This window comes from Gracilinanus agilis, chromosome 2 (genome assembly GCF_016433145.1).
Source record: "Gracilinanus agilis isolate LMUSP501 chromosome 2, AgileGrace, whole genome shotgun sequence".
Taxonomy (NCBI): domain Eukaryota; kingdom Metazoa; phylum Chordata; class Mammalia; order Didelphimorphia; family Didelphidae; genus Gracilinanus; species Gracilinanus agilis.
Window position 1 is genome coordinate 612297776 of NC_058131.1, and position 19404 is coordinate 612317179.

Below are 19404 nucleotides of genomic sequence, written 5' to 3' on the forward strand. Positions count from 1 at the left end.
TCCGGTTCAATTCCCCAGGTCCTGGGCTAGTCTAGTTAGCGTGTCCTCCATAATTTAACTTTCCATCCTTATTTCACACTACTCCCCTTCACATGTTTGCCCTCCAGCTAGAATAGATTGCCTGGCTTGCCCAGGCTTCGCCTTGCAGTGGTCTATTTCCGTGAATACACGTCATTGTTATTGACCAGTCTATTTACCCTAGATGTTCCCAAAGGCCAGCACTCAACCCTACAACTGTCCTAAGACTTTTGGGGCACCCTTTATAGCGTTTTAAATTTAATAAAGCGCTTTCCGAATTCCCAAGTGATATTCGTATCCTCTCCATTTTGCAGGTAAGAAAACTTGCCCACGATCACTTTGGGAAGAATCAAAGGCCAGGCCTGGAACTGGGCTCTTCCATTGTGAATTCAGTACTGTAGTCTTTCCAACATGTCAGGCTGTCTGTGGAAAGCATTCCCTTAGGTGCCATATCTTCTGGCCTGAGCTTTCCTGATTACCTTACTAGAAGATGATCTCTTCATTTTTTTTTTTTTTTTCAGTCATCACCACCTGTGATTTCATAAGGTACCTGGAACTTCCTGGTAGAAATCCCCGCTGATGATGAAGATCAGTAACTCCTTTGTTATTTATATAGAATTAGAGGGTTTCCTTGGGGCACTGGGAAGGTAATCAACCAGGCCAAAATCTCCAGCTAGTATAAATCAAAAGTTGGACTTTGAAATTCCAAGACCAACTTGCTAGCTACTAGACTATATTATCTGAGGCTAGATTTGAACCTCTCAACTCCAAACTTGGCTCTCTGTATACTGAGCCACCTAGCTGACCTCCAAATCTCGATTATTTTGACCCTTAATTAGGTAACCTAATGATCCCCAACTCCTATGAGCTTACCATATTGAAACTGAACTTAGTATAGTTGCCTCAGAGAGATCTATCAACAAAAACAAAAAATTGTTATCTAATCTTGACTGGGTCTTACAAGGCAATCTTTCTCTAACTGATTATCTGCCATAATCTTCAAATCAAGCATTTACAGCCCTCTCGAACCTTCTGTAGCACCCTTTTCCCACACTCTAAGCAGAGAATATTATCTCATTTTTTACTGTGTGGGTAGGGGTGGGAAGAGGCCATTCTCTGTGAATTCCCTCTTCTCTTCTACTTTATATTTCCAAAACCTTGATGTCATATCCTTTCCTTTATTCCAAATGGGTGAAGAAGTGGCCTTTTTCCTAACCAAGGCCAATCCTTAAAACACACTCATTCTTTACTGTCCTCTCCAGCTATTATCCTATATCTTTTCTCTTTCCCAATCAAACCCTTAGAACAAATTGTCCACCATAATTACCTACGCTTATTAGGCTCTTGCAGTCTGGTTTCAGACTTCCTTACTCAACTGAAATTACTCTTTCAAAAGTTTCAATATTTCTAAAATTATCACATTTTCTTAATCCTCAAGCTTTTTTGACCTCTGCAATATTTGGCACAATTAATTACCCTCCCTCTCTTCCTAGATTCTCTCTTTTCTTTGGATTTTTATGAGGCTCTCTTGTTTCTCCTCTTACCTGTCTGACCAGTCCTCTGTATTCTTGCTGGATCCTTCTCCATGTCCCATTCACTTAACTGTGGGTTTACACCCATGGCTAGAGACCCTCTCCCTATTTCTTTCTCTGTAATCTCCTCAGCTTCCAAAGGTTCAGTGATCATTTCTATTCAAATGATTTGTGGATCTCTGTATCCAACTCTAGTGTCTTTTCTGGGTTCAAATCTCACATCTATTAGAAATTTTTTGTCTGATAGGCATCTCACATTTAGCAACTCTAAAACAGAATTCATTCTCTTTTTTGTCAAACCAACCTCTCTTCCTAAAATCCCTGTTTTATTTGTAGATACCACGTTCCTTCTAGTCATTCAGGATTCCCAATCCCAGAGTCATCATGAACTCTTCAGTCTCCATTACTTCTTATAGCTAGTCAGTTGCCAAGTCTTATTCGTTTATCTTCACATCATTTCAACATTAGTTCCCTTTTTTCCACTTATAAGGCCATCACCCAATTATGAGACCTCATTAGTTCTTTCCTAAACTATTGAAATAACCTCTTACTTGTTCTCTTTACCTTAAGTCTTTCCTCCCTACAGTTAATCCTCTACAGTTGTCAAAGAGGTAGTCATCCCTAAAGCACATGTTTGGGTAATACTCCTAATCAATCAACTTCTCAATCCACTTGTTGAAATTATGGGATATAGATTTTTATCAGGAAGAAGAGCACTTCCCATGGTGCTGGATAGTCACTCTGCTGGTGACTTCATAAGACACATGTACTTTGAAAGGGGACCATTTGGTAATAAATGATTGGACCCCTTGATTAAGGAGTTATGTCAAAAATGGTTGATCACAGAGCCAAGGGGATAGACTCTTTTTTTTTTTAAATTTTTTTTTTAATTTTATACCCTTAACGTCTGTGTATTGTCTCATAGGTGGAAGAGTGGTAAGGGTGGGCAATGGGGGTCAAGTGACTTACCCAGGGTCACACAGCTGGGAAGTGTCTGAGGCCGGGTTTGAACCTAGGACCTCCTGTCTCTAGGCCTGGCTCTCAATCTACTGAGCTACCCAGCTGCCCCGGATAGACTCTTTTTTAAAATTTATTTAAAAAAAATATTTTTCCATGTTTACACGATTCATTTTCTTTCCCTCCCCTTTTTCCTCCCCACTCCCAGAACTGACAAGCAATTCCACGGGGTTGTACAGATGTTGTCACTTGATACCTATTTCCATATTATTCATTTTTGCTATAGAGCGATTTAAAAAAAAACCTAAACTCCATATTACATACCCACATTTACATGTGATAAGTGAAGTCATATGTTTTGCTTTTGCATTTCTACTCCCATAGTTCTTTCTCTCAATGTGAATAGCATTCTTTCCCATAAGTCCTTCAGGAGTGTCCTGGCTTGTTGTATTGCTATTAGTAGCAAGATCCATTATAGTGGATTTTCCCACAGTGTTTTACTGTATATAATGTTCTTCTGGTTCTGCTCATTTCACTCTGCATCAGTTCATTGAGGTTCTCCCAATTCTTATGGAAAGTCTCCAGATCATCATTCCTTACAGTACAATAGAATTCCATCACCATCATATATCACAATTTGTTTAGCCATTCCCCAATTGAAGGACACTCCTTCATTTTCCAATTTTTTGCCACCACAAAGAGTGTGCCTATGAATATTTTTGTACAAGTATTTTTCCTTATTGTCTCTTTGGGGTACAAACCCAGCAGTGGTATGTCTGGATCAAAGGGTAGGCAGTCTTTTAAAGCCCTTTGTGCATAATTCCATATTGCCTTCCAGAATGGCTGGATTAATTAAAAAACTCAAGTGGATAGACTCTTGGGAGTTAGGAACATAGGTCCTCCTGGGACCTATATGATATATTCAAGGTGAAAGGCCTCCTCTTCTTTTAGGACCTTTTGTTCTTTAGGACTCTTTTCCAGCACTTTGTCTATCTTAGATTCCTGGCTAGACAAGGAGGGGATTTACCAACTCTCTCTTACCAATAGAAAGCAATCACAAGCCTAGATCAGCAGAAACATACTAACCTAAAGATGGGACCTCAAACTGCTGGTTACTGCTTCTGCCTTCTATTTCTTTCCCTCAGTCTAGGTCAGTGAACAGTGGTCCCGAGACAGTTCCAGCTTTGGCGGCTCCCTTATGAGTTAAAGAATTACTGAGCTCTTGAGGCTGAGGGAAGTGATTTCTAGAACAATATACTGCTCAGAGGAGAAGAACAGTATTGCCCATAGGATCTTGAAGGTGAAAGATTAAAGAGAACCATACCTAGCTGGCAAAAAGATCTAGATCTTGTGGGTGGCTCATGTAGCCTAGGTCAGAGGTGAATGTTTAGTTATCTTCTTATGGATGTGACCACTCCTTAGTCTCCTTTGCTGGATCTTGATGTTTCACCAGCTAACCATGGATGTACCACAGGGATCTGTGCTGATCCTTTTCTCTTTTCTCTTTTTTAAAACTTTTACCTCTGTCTTAGAATTGTATTAAGGCAGGTGACTTGCCCTGGGTCACACAGCTAAGAAGCGCCTGAGGACAGATTTAAACCCAGGTTCTCCAGACTACAGACCTACCTCTCTATCCAATTTCCCCTAGGTCCCTTTTCTCCTTTTCCTCAATCATATCAGCTTCCATTCAATTATTATTTATTAATAACTTATTAATAAAATAAAATTATTATCACGCTTAATTCTCATATCACTATGCTGACAAATATGCTTCTCTGCTGACCTCTTGTATCTCCAGTAGTCTATTGGTCATTTCAAACTGGCTTTCCTAGTCATTTTATTATTATTATTCAGAAGAATGATTGTTGAATTAAACTTTATGATCATACTATTACCAGCTTTTAACATCTTTATTGCTGAACCCTCGAAATGAGGTAGAAGTAGTACTACCTTTCAATACTGTGCAAGCTATTTCATATGCAATTCATAAATTCAAAAGATTTTCAAAGTCAGTCTCAAGGAACAAATTTTTAACAAGTCCAAAGAAAGCCATCTCTAGCTGAACTCCTCTGTGAGCCTCAGCAGCCAAGGATATCTGAGCATTTGACATTCAAAGATCGCCCACACTAGAAAATGTGATGTGATATTCTTTACTTAGGATTATTATACAACACAATGAAATGCCTTTCAGTAGTTTGAAAGATGGTATTATAATCAAATCTTTGCAGTTGGGCTGCTTACCTCGTGGAAAATTAGAGAACATAAGTTGGAAATGCCTGCATTGTTTTTAGTCAGTGGACATGCTTTATCCCTTGCCTTTGGACAGGCTGAGGCATGTGGGTTAACAAACAGAATGTTAGATACCAAGGGCAATTTCCCCGATCCCCACCCCACCCCCATGCCATGGGTAAAAGTCACATGATACTATTAAGTAAGCTTTCTCCATAATTTAATAATTAATTAATGATGCTAGAATAAATCTTATAAAAACAACCACCACCTTCTAGGACAGAGGTGGAGAGGACTGCTTTTGTTGGACCTGACCAATTCATTTGAATGGGAAGTTTAATCAAATCTTTTTAAAGAATCCGAATAGTATGATAACTTGTCTGTTGGCTAGAATTATGAACAAACACAAAAAGCATAGTGAATCCTCTCCCCAGATTTCCAGAAATTTCCAATTATTTGTCTGACATATCTCAAACTCAATCTTGGAGTCAGATGGATCAGTCTTTTGACCAAAGAATCCACTCAGATTACAGTTTTGGGCTTGCCTCCCTTTTCACTATGTAGCACTGTGTATATGGACAAGTCTTCTTGCCCTTCTTAACATCACACACACATTGTGAATTCAGCTTGGTTCATGAAGGTGCAAATACTCCCCCAATTCCCACTTTCTTTCTCCCATAAACATCTTACTCTTAAAACATCCCAAACTGAACTCTTCCTTCAAACCATCGCTCCTTGTGGCTATTGAGGGCATCACCATACTCTCAGTCATCCAGGCTAATGACTCAAATGCCATTCCTCTTCTCTCATCCCCCACATTTCCAATCTGTAACCAAGTTCTGTTGATTTTACCTTCATAATGTCCCTCCCATACACTGCCTTCCCTCCTTGGTCATTTTCACCATCCCTTTTCTTCCTTTGGGGTTTCTTGAACTGTGACATGTAGAGCTGACCATGTTATTCATTTGCTTAATAAATTCCGTTGGCTTCCTATTGAATTAAGGACAAAACACAAATTCTTCTGTTTGACATTGAAAACCCTTCACAACCTGGTCCTCATTTGACTTTTCCATTATTTTACTTAATCTTTAGTCCAGCCAGAACTGTCTTGCAGCTATCTCTTCCTTCCATATCTTCGCACAGGCTGTCTTGGAGTGTACTCTCTCCTATCTATCTCTTAGAGTATAATTTCTTTCAAAGCTCAGTTCAAGTCCTACCTCCTACATGAAACTTTTCAGGATCTCCTCAGATGCTAGTACCTTCTTCCCCAAATTACCCAAGAGAACTGTTGTTGATCAGCAATTTCAGTTGTGTTAGACTCTTTGTAATTCCATTTGATATTTTCTTAGCAATGATACTAGAATGGTTTGCCATTCCTTTCTCCAGAACCTTCTCATCTTCCAGATGAGGAAACTGAGGCAAATAGGGTTAAGTGATTTGCTCAGGGTCACACAGCTTATGTCTGAGGTCATATTTGAATTCAAATCTTTCTGATTCCAGGCCTAGCACTCTATCCACTGTGCCACCTAATCACCCACAAGAGAACTAGCCACTTTCTTATCTCTATTTGGGTGGCACCTCTGGTGGCACAGTTTTTCCCTTCAGGCTTTGCTTTCTCTTTGCTCACTGTCCTTGGTTCCTCACCTTCTATAGGGGATTGGGTTCTTTAAACCTACTTAGGGAAAGAATATGAGGAGAACAGTTGCTTGAGGCTGGAGCTTCTGTGGCTCCTGGCCACTTACCAAACCTTCACCTACCAAAAAAACTATTGTTTCATCCTATGCCCCAAACAGTTCCGATTCTATATTCTCCTCTGCTTTAGGGGAGCTATAATGGTGTATGTTAATAACTTACCTTTTATTCAGCTGGAGCCCCCAGCACCAATTCTCATAAATTAGAGTCTATACCTCTGGCCACTTTCATTCCTCTGTGAACTACATACACAATGAACAATATCTTGGAGAAACAAGTTTCTTTCTTTCTTTCTTTCTTTCTTTCTTTTTTAAACAGGAGTCAAATGCAGAAAGTAAACATACTCTTAAGGAAAGAAATATTGGGATTATAACCTTAGCCCAGAGTCATTGAAGTAAAGTTGTGGTAAGAAGAAGTATTTGATTGGTTGTGTTCACAGCATCCCATGCTAGGATCTATGTGGTTTATTAATAGTTTCTCAGCCATCTTTTCCCAACACCTCACTCTCTGGGGGGTAGCATCCTTTTTTCCCTCAGTCGAACTGCTCAGTAAGCTTCTCAGTTTTCATTTTTAACTCCTCCTCCTCCTCCTTCAGGAATTTTCTCTCAGTCCTCATTACCCTAGGGTTCTCTCTTGTCCAGTAGGTATCCATCTCAGCTGCCTGTTAACCCTCTGGGGAAATGGAGTGCCACATATATTTTATATGTACTTGGTCCTCACCTCTACCATCACTGTTTCCTTTAAAGCTTAGCTGAAATGAGGTCTTTTCTGATCTTCCCAGGAGCTCATTCCCCCTTCTCCCAACGACCTTGTATTTATTTTGCATATAGTTTGTATATGCTAATATGTATGCATCCTTTTGTCCTCCTATAACATTAGTTACTTGAGTGCCAGAGACTATTTTATTTTTCTTTTTGTAATTCCAACTGCAAAGTAACTAGGTGGTACAGTGGAAAGAATGCCCTACCTGGAGCCAAAAGACTCATCATCTTCTTGAGTTCAAACCTAACCTCAGACACTTACTAGCAGTGTGACACTGGGCAAGTCACTTAGCCCTGCTTGCCTCAGTTTCCTCATCTAGAGGATGAGAAGGATCTGGAGAAAGAAATGGCAAATCACTTCAGTATCTTTGCCAAGGAAACTCCAAATGAGATCAGGAAGAGTTACTATGGAACAACAAAATGAACCCCAGTACCTGGCACATTAAAGGTGCTTAATGAGCTCATGTTGATTGTTAATTTGGTATTCTAAGCCTTTCACCATCTGTCTGTTATTTTTCCAGCTTGATCTTTTAAGAGGCACATACTTTACATTCCAGCCAGATACAATCATAGAAACTCACAGTCAGAAGTATAAATACCTGAGTAAAAATATCCTCTTAAACATATCTAATGAGCCTTTTTGGTGAAGAACTCTGCTAGGGGAGGAGAGGAACCCCCCATTTCCCCAGCTCTCACTGTTAGGAAGGCTTTCTTGACATCAGGCATTCTGTATTTGTCTCTTTGCCATGTTCACCCACTGCTCTAAGTTGTGTCCTTTGGGGCCAAGAAGAACATGTCTAATTTCTCTTCTCAAATGAGCCAATGTAAGTGAGGAATTTTGCAAACTGTGGTAAGTACCTTATAGGGTTGCTGGGAGACTTAAATGTAAAGCCCTTCACAAACTTTAAAACTATGTAGTCGTCAATCATTCTTCTTATTCCACATGATATCCTTTCAAATACTTGAAAAGAGCTATTATATCCTGTCTGAAGTCCTTTTCTTTTCCAGGCTAAACATTTGCAATTCTTTTAGATGATTCTCATATGGCATGAACTCAAGAGGCCTGTCTTTATTCTGGTTGACTCCTCTGGATGGGCTCCAATTTATCAATGTTTTTCCTAAAATATAGTGTCCAGAATGGAACAAAATTTTCTAGATATAGTCTGACAAGTTCAGGGTACAATGGGATTTTCACTTACCTGGTCCTGAACGCTGTGCCTCTCTTAATGCATCCTAAAATTGCATTAGCTTTCTTGGTTGCCATGTCAGATTGCTGACCAATGTTGAGCTTACAGTCCACTACAACCCCTAGTTATTTTTCAGAGAAACAGTTATCTAGCCATACCTACACCATCTTGTACTTACAAAGTTGATTTTTTTTAAATTATTTTTTGAGGTCCTAGGTTCAAATGTGGCCTCAGACACTTCCCAGCTGTGTGACCCTGGGCAAGTCACTTGACCCCCATTGCCTACCCTTACACAGTATTGACTCCAAGACAGAGGGTAAGGGTTTAAAAAAATTATTTTTGAATGCAAGTATAAATATAATTTTATTGAAATCTAGTCTAGTGTTCTAGCCTGTCAAGATTTTTTTGGATTCTGATTCTGTCATCCAAAGTGTTATCTATTCCTTTTGGCGTTGCACTAACCACACCATTTTTCCTTTATCCAAATCCTTAACAAAAATATCAAAAAACAAAACGGGGTTTAACACAGATTCCTAGGATTCTCCCCTAGGGGTCACTTTCTAAGCAATATCAAATGATTAGATTATTCTGTCTCTTCTACCTCTCACTTCCCAACCCCTATAACCTTGGCTTCCAACCTCATCATTCCTCTCTCAGAAGTTACTAAGGGATTCAATCTCTAAATCTAGTGACCTTCAGTTCAGTTCAAGAGACCTTTTTGGGTCTCTACAACATTTGACACTGTTGATCACCCTCTTTTCCTTTCTGGATTTCCACGGAGCTGTTTTCTCTTGGTTTTCCTAAATACCATTTCCTTCTCAGTTTTCTTTGCAATATCTTCCTCCAACTCTGAGGTTGTCCTCTTTTTCCTCTCTGTTACCTTTCACATGGGCCACATCACATGAGTTGCTATGGTTCAAATATCCTCTCTATGTGTATAGATGACCTCCTCTCCTTGTCCCCAGCTATGTATCCTCTATCTCAGACCAGAACCGCCCCAGAATATCAATTAACTCAATCTCTCAAAAACTCATTACCTTTTCCCCCAAACCCACCCTCCTCCTAATTTTTCTATTTCTATTATAGGCATCATCCTCCTTTTAGTAAAGTTCCCAACCCAGGGTCATACTTAACTCTTCACCTTCATGACCCTCCAAAGCCTATCAGTGACCAAGTCTTGCGTGTTATATTTTTACAAATCACATCAGTCCCTTTCTCTCTATTCACATAGCCACCCTAGTTCACACACTCATCAGCTCTTACCTGAATTATTGCAATAATAGGCTCTGCCTCTAGTCTCCCCTCTTTCCAATTCATCTTCTACAGAAACAAATCAATGTTTCTGAAACACAGGTCTGATGATGTCACTCCCCTTTTCAAGAACTCCAGGGAACTCCCTATTACCTCTAGGATCAAATACAAATTCTTCAGTCTGGCATTTAAAGACCTTCACAGTCTAGATCTGGCCTATCTTCTCGAGCTTACTACACATTACTCCCCTTCACAAGTTTTCCATTCCATCAAAACTGATTGATTTCTAGTTCCCCTTCTATGATATTCCATCTCATATCTCCATGCCTTTGCCCAGGCTGTAACCCTATACTTGGAATGCACTTCCTTCCCACCATTGCCTCTTAGACTCCCTAGTCTTCCTTCAAAGTTCATCTTATCAGATATAACCTCATACTCAAGACTTCTCCTAATCCTCTCAGCTGCTAGAGCTCCACCTTCCAACCAAACTTATTTTGTGTGAGTAAGTAAACTTTGATATCTTGTTTTATGTAGCACACATTTTGTATTTATTATATGTATAGATACATATATGATACAATGTAAGAGGAAGGGACTATCTGATTTTGTCCTATTGCCTCAATGGCTGACTTAGAAGAGATACTCGATAAATGTTTATTGTTGATTGGTTTGGATTTGCAGTTCAGTCTGTTCTGCATCCATCTCATTGGACTCTGGGCTAACTTTTCTTTTCTAAAATGATAGCAGAGAATCTTTATCAGATGCTTTGCTAAAATCAAAATAGCCTATATGGTGATCTACTAGTTCAGGAAGTTTGTCCAAAAAAGAACTAAAGGTAGTCTGTCTTTGATGGAGGGAGGCATGTGTAGCTCTCAACTATCATAGTGCTCGTTCTCAGATGTTCACTAGCCAGTGTCATCAAATGAAAATTGGATGAATCATCTATACATACTTTAATTCTTCTGCTGCTATGTAGGAGATAGAAAGACATGTACCTTGTTTCCCTGTGCTCCCCTTCACCTCCCTTCTCCATCTCTACCTTCGAATTCTAATCTGACTCACAAAGCTCAGGTCAAATGCTATCTTATCTCCTTTCATTTGTCCACCCCCTCCTCCCATCCACTCTCCCCACCCCCCAGAAGAAAATGGAACTGGAAACACTTTGTACATCTCTTAAACACTTATCCTAAGCTCTGTTTCCAATCATAGCTGTGGATAATGTATCTGGCCCTACTAGACTGTGATTCTCAGGAGGGCAGGAACCATGTTCTATTTGTGTTTTCATTTCCTGATTCAGGGTCTAGAACAGAGCTTTACCCAGAAGTAGGTATTTAACAAGTGGTTGTTGAATTGAATTCAGATACCTGCCATGTCACTCTTACAATGGAACCACAGATTCATGTGAGAGAATACCACTCATGTACACAATACATATCATACACATATATCTTTCCTCAGCCTAGGGTCAGTCTCTTGCCAGTTTTCCTTTGTTTGATTATTCTACATACTATTTCACCCCACTTTCTTTCCCTTAATGAAGATGTGAGCATGGAACAGATTTGAACTTCAGCCATGAACTCTGGAATAAGCCTTGTCTTCCAGGATTTCAGGGCTTCCCTAGCAAACCTCTTCATATGAAGGAGACTTCTCTACCTTCTTTACAAAAGAGAAGTTGAGGAATGACAATAATAAATGCTATGTTATTATAGTCTTCCCTAGGAGTTCACAGAGAGCTCACCTAGCTATCTACCATGTGGACTCACACCTCGATGGTCCCCCTTTCCTTGCCCAGCCTCCAACAAAGTCTTCTGCTTCTCCTTTTCTTGGGGTCCCTTTTGTACTCCCCAACTCAGATGGTTGTGGAGAAGAAATATTAGAGTTATCTTTAAATAATCCATCATGCTTGTGTGTATGTGTGTGTGTGTCTCCTTGAAGATAAAATGCTGGGAGAAGTAAGTAGTATTATAGGGAGGGACACAGGAAAGTAGACAACAGGCTATGCATAGCCATTGTGTTTTATTGGATTCTCTGGGTTCCTTATTTTACAAAATATACACAAGAGTTGAAAATGCAAAGCAGTAACAACCAAGTCTTTGTCAGGGGAGTAAGGAGGCTATTATCCCCCCAACCCCTCAGATCACTGCTGGCTGAGAGGGCAGAGCTACCCAGGACAAGTTGAGACATTGTAGGAGTGGAGGTCCAGAGATGGGGGCAAGGCCAGGGCTTGCAGACTCCTTTCCACCCCTGAATCAGAAGGGAGGATGCCTGAGGAGTTTGGGGATGGGGAAAAACTCTCTAAGTAGTATGTGATGGGGAAACAAGAGTTCCCTGCTGAGAATATTAGGGCTCCCTGGCTCCTGAAAGGTAAAGCAGTAGAGCAGATCCTTGGGAAGGAAGCAGTTGAGCTGCGTTGGAGAGGGGTGGACAAGCAGGAAGAATGAGGGTCCCACTGACAGTGCTGCATACATACCTCCTCAGCCCCATACACCCAGCTTTGGCATCTCTAATTCTGTGATAATGTTCATTTTGGGATCTCAAATTCTGAAGGGCCTTGAATGTCTTCCCCATTCTCCTTAAGCCCATCCCTAGGATTTATGGAATGTTCCCCACTAGTTGGTCCTATGAAAATGTGTAAAGCTGACAGGAGAGGATACAGAAGAGGCGAGAGGACCTCAGTGGACTCCTGCTTGGCCATTCCTAGACCTTTTTTCATCTGTAGTACCCTTACCCCTACACTTACCACCATCATACCTGGGGAAACAGCAGGAAGAAGAAATACATAGAGGATCCTAGGAGAGGATCAAAGCAGGAAATATAGGTATCCAGAATCCCAGGCTTCTGTCCAAGAGGGCTTATTGTCCCATGCAGGTAAATTATAGGACCTTTGAGGATTTCCCACCCCTTCTTTCCAGAGAGGCAGGAATCAGAGGTCCTCTAAGAGCCAGAGTATTCCCAATCAGGTTCCCCAAAGTAAGGAGCTAGGAGACTTCTCGGGGATAATTTTTAACCTTCACTATAGAGGACCCTGATGGGCTAGCTTAGATCCTAGTCTATAGACTAAGACTCCCCTTTACTATTAGGATTTCATAGTGGTTCCTCCCAAAGTGCCTAGTGGGGAGGTCCCTGTGAGATTTGTTGGTTTGGGGAAGCACCACAGCAGGGTCATCCTTGGTTTCTACTGTATGAGTACAATGGGAATGGGGGAAGTTATTCTGTTCCTACATCAAACCCTAAGGCAGGGGCAATGCAGCATGTGGAACAGATTGGGGGGCTGGGTAGCTATATGAGTGCTTTGGACCCTTCCAAAAACTGCTTCAGGATTCTGCCCTATTTCCTAGCCTCTAGCCACCCACCCTCTTTTACCTCAGAACCCAGATACCCCAAAGGGGTCACAGTCCCCTAAGTATGGCCTCCTAGCAACCCCTGGGGGTTGCCTGGGCCCCTGCTGGCATAGGATAGGGGCTGGAGATAGACCTGGGAAAAGAAGAGTGAGGTCCATCTGAGCAGGGAGGCCCAGGAGCTTCCCCCAGCACATGACAACCCTTCTTTATATCAAGCTAGATGACGTTGTCAAAGAGCTGCATGGAACGCATGATGTTCTCATCCTAGTAGGGAGAGAGGGAAACAGAAAATGAAAAGACAAAGGGGATCAGTATGGACATATAATGGGACAAAGATGTAGAAAGAGAGCAGGATAGGTGAAATGGAGCCAGCAATTATCCAGACAGGAAAAGACAGAGAGTGGGAAGGGGAAGAGGAGGGCAGAGAAGTTTGTATCCTGGCCCCACACTCTCTTCCTACCCCTTCTCTTTTGTCCCTATCTATGGAAGGGGGTTTGACCAAGATCTCCCCTGAAGATGGGGGAGTCATACTATCCCAGGGAGCCTGAAAGTTAGGGAAAGGGCATCTTGGGGCTGTACCTTCTGGCAGGATTCAATGAACTCTTCAATGGTCACCACACCATCTTTGTTTCTGTCCATCTTCTGTAAGGATATGTAAGCAGAGTCAGTACCAAGATAGAGGCATAAGGGTGAAGGGTAGGGAATGATATGGGCAATACCCTCTCTATCCCAGACTTGGTTCTTCCTTATCTATTCATATCTAGTCTCTTTCACACTGACCCATGACATAGCAATATTCAATTCAGTGTAGTCAATGCCCTCCCGTGCCTGCCACCTAACCCTTTCACCTGGAAGAAGCTCTCCACATGTTCTCTTGGTGCCTCCTCCCGAAGGGCAGGATATGTATACTTGCCCATCATGTCGTAGATGGACTTCATGATGTCCAGCATTTCCTACGGGAATGGGAAATTGAAGGCTTATCCTCAGGTCTTTCCTCCCAACCCCTTTGATAATGCAATGCAATGATGTTCTCCCTTGTAGCCCTCTGCCCCTTCCCCTATTAGTAGGCCTCCTCCTTCTGCTTCCCTTAGCTCCTTCATGCTTCCATATTTCTTGTGTCTTCCTATTAACCCCTAACTTCCTAGTGATCTCCTTCTTGGGTCCCTGACCTCCTTGGTGATGCAGCCATCCTTGTTGAGGTCATACAGGTTGAAGGCCCAATTGAGCCGATCATCTATGGTTCCTCGGAGAATCACCGACAGTCCAGCTACAAAATCCTGGGCCAGTGAGAGGAGAAAAAGTTCAGGAAAATACTTATTTCCCCCACTGTGATTCTGCCATGAGCTCTCTGAAGCTGGAGCCCCAGAGATATTGTCCCCACCTTACCTCAAAGCTGACAGAACCATCATGATTGGTGTCAAAGGCATTGAAGAGGAAGGTGGCATAAGTGCTGGAGTCTGGGGGAAGGAGCAATAAGGAGTTATGAGCACACTTTCCACAGTAATGGACCTCAAACTCTCCTTCTGGAATCTACTCCAGACCTCCCTCAAGACTATGGGCTTCCTTCGAATTTTCCTTCCACCATCCCCCTTAAAATTTCCCTTTAGGTTCTCGAGATAACCTCAGGGCTCCCCCAACTGCTCCTTCCAGATACCCACCTCAGAGTCCAGGTGTTCCTTTCCCTAAAGGGTACATGAGTCTTTGAGGGCAAGAGGGATGGGGAAATGGGCAGAAACCCACCCACCCTTTCCTACCACAGGGAGGCAACTCCTAATCTAAGGGCTAGAGGCCAGGGAAGGGAAGGTCCCTTAGGATGCTGGGCCAGCGCTCTCACCTCCCTGAGGAAAGAACTGGGAGTAAATCTGCTTGAAATTCTCCTCGTTAACGATGCCGCTGGGGCATTCCTGAGACAGAAAGCACAGAGTTGAGGGAGGCGAGGGAGAGGGAAGGCGAGGTTCCCCTTCCAGTCCCTCTACCTCACCAAGGAAGGCCAAGAATTTCCAAAGGACCCTCCCACTCCAGGTAGATGGAGAGAAGGACCAGGATCCAAAGTTCAGCTGCCCGATCTCTACCTAGCCACTAAGCCCACCCCCGACCGCCCCAGCTCAGTAAACAGGGGAATTGCTTGATGCCCCGCCTTCAACCCATCAGACCCCACCCTGATCCCCATCCACACTCACGTTCTTGAAGCCCCTGTATAGGACCTGCAACTCCTTTCGGGTGAACTTGGTCTGTTCCTGCAGCTGTTCCAGCCCCTCGGGCCGGTGACACACAGTGGACAATTCAAACTCATCCTCTACGCTATCTGCAGAGGTTGGGGGGACAGCGGCGCCTCAGGTCCAGGCTCCAAGACATCCTCCCAATATCTTGTGAAGCCCCACTTCCCGAATCTTCCCTCTTCCTTAACACAACGAATCTCACTGGGATGTCCCCAAATCCCAGGGACAAGGCTTTCTCCACACTTCCCGAGAGGAAACAAAGGCATAGAGAAGAGGAACCATAGTCTCCCACCCCGGTTCCCTCATAGCCATCTCCTTCTCTACTTTTACCTCATCCGGAGCTTTTTTCCTTTCCTTTTCCCTCTCCCTCCATTCCTACCTATCCCAGTCCCATCTCCATCTTCCTCACTATGTCACCCCCATCCTCAATGTCTCTATCCACCCCAACCCACATTTATCTCAAGTTCAGCATATACAGAACTAAGTATTATCCCCCCAATGTCCAAGCCTCTCTCTATTTTTCCCAGTTTCTGAGGAGAAAAGTCATCCAAGTCATCTAGTCATCCAAGTTTCCAACCCCAGAGTAATCCTATTATATCCAATCGGTTGCCAGGTCTTATCCGGTAGGGATTCCCCATTGTCCATTTCCAGCTTCCCCATCCCCATCTCTATCCTTAGATCCATTTGCACTAGTTAGCCTCCCCACCCTCACTGAACCAGCAACTTAAAAAACCAGACCAGTATCCTTTCCAGGCCCTCCCCAGTTCTTTACTAGTCCCTTGTATATGGGCCCAGAACCTCAAAAGAGGTAACACTCTCTCTCTCTCTCTCTCTCTCTCTGTACCCCAGACTCTTATGTCCCTTCTTTCTCAACCTTCCTCCTACTCCCCACCTCCAGCTAGGGTGGTGAGTCACCTGGGCCCTGGGAAATCTCCAGATAAAGAAAAGTACATCAAACAACACCCCTGACATGTAGAATTGAATTCAAAATATACATCACACGTAAGACAGGCCCATGATGCTGACAGCACAGCACACAGAAAGGCACCCACAACAAGCAAGCCTTATACTTCAAACTCTGAAATAAACACAAAGCAGAGAAATGCCACACATCATAGGATGCATACATTTGCACAGGAGACGGGCAAACACACCGAACTCTTCATGTTTCTATACCTAGTACAGTGCTTGGCACATCGTCCCATAAAATCATGTTAATTAATTATGCCAGGATCCACAGAAAACACAGGGACACTCAGTTCACTAGCACAGTGCCTGGCTTAATAAATGTTGTTTGTTGGTTGACCGATTTCCACTCTACCATGATAACCTTCCCAACCAATGGCCTTTTCTTAGTCTTCATCCCTCCTGCAGCATTTGACACTATTGATCAGCTCTTCCTTCGGATTGCTTTCTTCTCCCTCAGCCTTAAGGACAAGGTATCTTCCTATTGTCTCTCCTTTTTCTGGAACTCTTCCTCATCATTGGCTCTTCTTCCTGACCCTTGTTCTCTGAAGGTTTGTTATAGGTTCTGTTCCCTTCTTCACCCTACATTCTCCACTGACAATCTTTTCACTTCTATACCTTTGACTCCTATCTCTATGCAGGTAATTCCCAAGTATAGCTCTATTCCTGACCCCTTTTGGAGCTGCTGATCTTTAAAGTTGGATGGGGGGGGGGGAGCAGGTGAGTAGTTCAATGGATACAGAGCGGGACCTAGAAATGGGAGGTCGTGGGTTCAGATCTGGTCTCAGATGCTGGGTGACCCTGGGTAAATCTAGCCCTTACTAGTCTTCTGCCTTGGAATGGATACTTAGTATTTATTCTAAGACAGAAGGTAAGGTTAAAAAAAAAGTTGAATTCAAATGGCATCTTCAAGAAGTTTTCTTCAGTCTCCCCCAACTTTAGCTTTATATAGCACCTCTCCAATGTACTTATCACATACCACTTTGTATGGTAGACATTTGTGTATGTGGCATAGCCTCCTACTAGACTTTAGCACCTTGAGGGAAGAGAGTAAACTTTGTTTCAGCACCTAATTCAATAGGTGATGCATAGTAGCTGCTCAGTTAATAATTGTTGGATTTCAATTGCTTCTGAATTAAGTGCTGTGGCATGAGAGTCAGAAAGGAAGAGGCATTGATTCTTGCTGGGGAGATCGGAGATGTTCTCCTGGAGGGGAAGGGATCTGAGCCAGGCCTTTAAGAAGGAGAGTGATTTTAATAAATGGAGAAGAGAGAGGCCACAGAGTTAGTTCAGGGATGGAGAGGCCTCTGCATATGCTCAGAAGTGAGAGAAGGCAATCTTAGTGGGGAAGTTGGAGTGGCACAATGTGAATGGCCCAGAGAGTGAATGAACGGGAGCACTATTGGACTCAGCACTCCAGGGGTCGGATCTGCCAGTCAAGCTCCCACTAGGTTGGGAAAAAGGTGAAAAGGGCCAAGTTAGTGCCAAATTGGGTTCTGTCTCCCCATTAGGTTATAAGGTCCAGGAGAGCAGGGATGGTGCATCATCTAATGGCCCCAGGGTTGAGCTCAGTGCTCTGAATATAGCAGACGCTTAATAAATATTTGTTGAATCGAACCAGACACACATACACATGAGGACCTATGGAGAGGAACAGATACACATAGAGGTTATGTGTGCCTGTGGTTGGCAAGGGGAGATACGAAAATCAATGAAACACGGTCTCTTCCCTTAAGGAGCCAGACACTGATACAACATATCCAGAAGGCCATAGACACGAGGATGTTGTTCCATAGGAACACACGGACACTCCTACAAGGAATTCAGACCCAGAGAAAGGGATATCCAGTTTCCCAGGCGTACAAATCAGGGCACACAGCCAAAGGGGTGGGTAGGTCACAAGGTTCCATTCAGTACCACTGACATAGGCTGATACATGCAGTTCTAGACGCTGCCCGCACACTCTGTTTCCAGCCTCTTTTTGCCCATCCTCAGCCCCACTGACTGCTCCCCAATGCCGGGGCCTCGGTGACTGGAAATGTGATGGAGGCAGTCAGCCAGGGCAATGGAAAGGGCAGGGCGGGGCTTGCCCACCTCTCCCCATGGATCTCCCCCTCACACTCCAGCTGCCCCCCTCCTCCCCCCACTCCCCGGGACAGAAGGAGAGGAGGGGGGCACTTGCTTTCGCTGACTGAGGGCAGGGCCTGGGGGCCACAGCACGGCAGCAGTTTGAGGAATCGCTGCTTCAGCGCTTTTTTAGTGGGCCTGGGTGGGTTCCCTGGGAAGAAAGAAGACCCCAAGGAAAGAAGGTTAACTCCTCCAGAACACACCGAGCTGGCCCAGCCCCCCTTCCCTCCCTGCCTCACATAGAGACTCAGACTCATAAGCAGGCGGAAGGACCGAGGGAGACACTGGGGTAGAAGGGCGGGGTCTGGGGCGCGCGGGGATAAAGACGAACCGGAGGCTGCAGGATACTTGAGGGACATTCAGGCAAGAAAGGCCGGGTGGATTCCGAGGATTTCATTGTAGCCTAACATTCAGTGAACGTCATGCAAAGTGTATGCAAATGACATGCAAACCAGCATATGTTATTTGAAATCCACAGTTCAGGCAGTTTGAAAAAACAAAGGGGCAGCAGCTCTGAAGACAAACTTCCCAAACCTTAGAGACCAACTGATTCGAACCTCCTCCCGGTTTTGGAAGCGGGAGGGGGAGGGGCCTAGGACCCTGGAGGATGCATCAGGGAGGGGAAGAATTGGGAGAGATCTTGTCCCTAAAGTTCCCCGGACTCCAAGAGGACCGGGTGGCACTCCCCCGCCTAAATTCTTACTCCCATTCAATCAATCTCCCAGCACTCCCCAAAAGGCTGGGATCCCGAGAGGCTCAGGGGTAATTTTTCTCTTGTGGGAGTCCCCAGCTGAGCTGTTTGTTATGAACCCGGAGTCTTCACGGACAGACAGACAGACAGACAGACACACACACACACACACACACACACACACACACACACACACACAGTGAGACTCGGAAAGGCATGCATTCATTCAACAACATTTATTAAGTGTGGAGCTCGGAGCAGAGCAGAGCGCTATGCTAGGCACAGGGAGATACAGAGAGAAACACATCCTGGTCTCTGCCGGCAAGGAGCCAGGCACTGATACATTGATCCACAGGGTAGTTCACACAAACACATCATCGCACATGAACAATGACACACAAACATGGTGACAATGTGACGACAGAGACAATTA

General features: G+C 43.6%; 1 protein-coding gene across 7 annotated transcripts in view; it reads right to left on the reverse strand.

Moving 5' to 3' along the window:
• Positions 1 to 13005: 13005 nt before the first annotated feature.
• Positions 13006 to 19404, reverse strand: part of KCNIP2 (potassium voltage-gated channel interacting protein 2) — a 34440-nt gene continuing 28041 nt past the window's right edge. For 3 of the 7 annotated variants that reach the window (XM_044665516.1, XM_044665514.1, XM_044665513.1), the window contains exons 2-8: positions 15149 to 15273; positions 14803 to 14872; positions 14355 to 14425; positions 14138 to 14245; positions 13817 to 13921; positions 13548 to 13610; positions 13006 to 13232 (exon numbers count right to left, since the gene is read on the reverse strand). In XM_044665516.1, the coding sequence (XP_044521451.1) occupies positions 13185 to 13232; positions 13548 to 13610; positions 13817 to 13921; positions 14138 to 14245; positions 14355 to 14425; positions 14803 to 14872; positions 15149 to 15273 (590 nt within the window). In that variant the 3' untranslated portion in view covers positions 13006 to 13184. Of the gene's footprint in view, positions 13233 to 13547; positions 13611 to 13816; positions 13922 to 14137; positions 14246 to 14354; positions 14426 to 14802; positions 14901 to 15148; positions 15301 to 18305; positions 18432 to 19404 lie in introns of all 7 variants that reach the window. The other 4 variants (XM_044665512.1, XM_044665511.1, XM_044665510.1 and 1 more) reach the window with 4 other exon arrangements.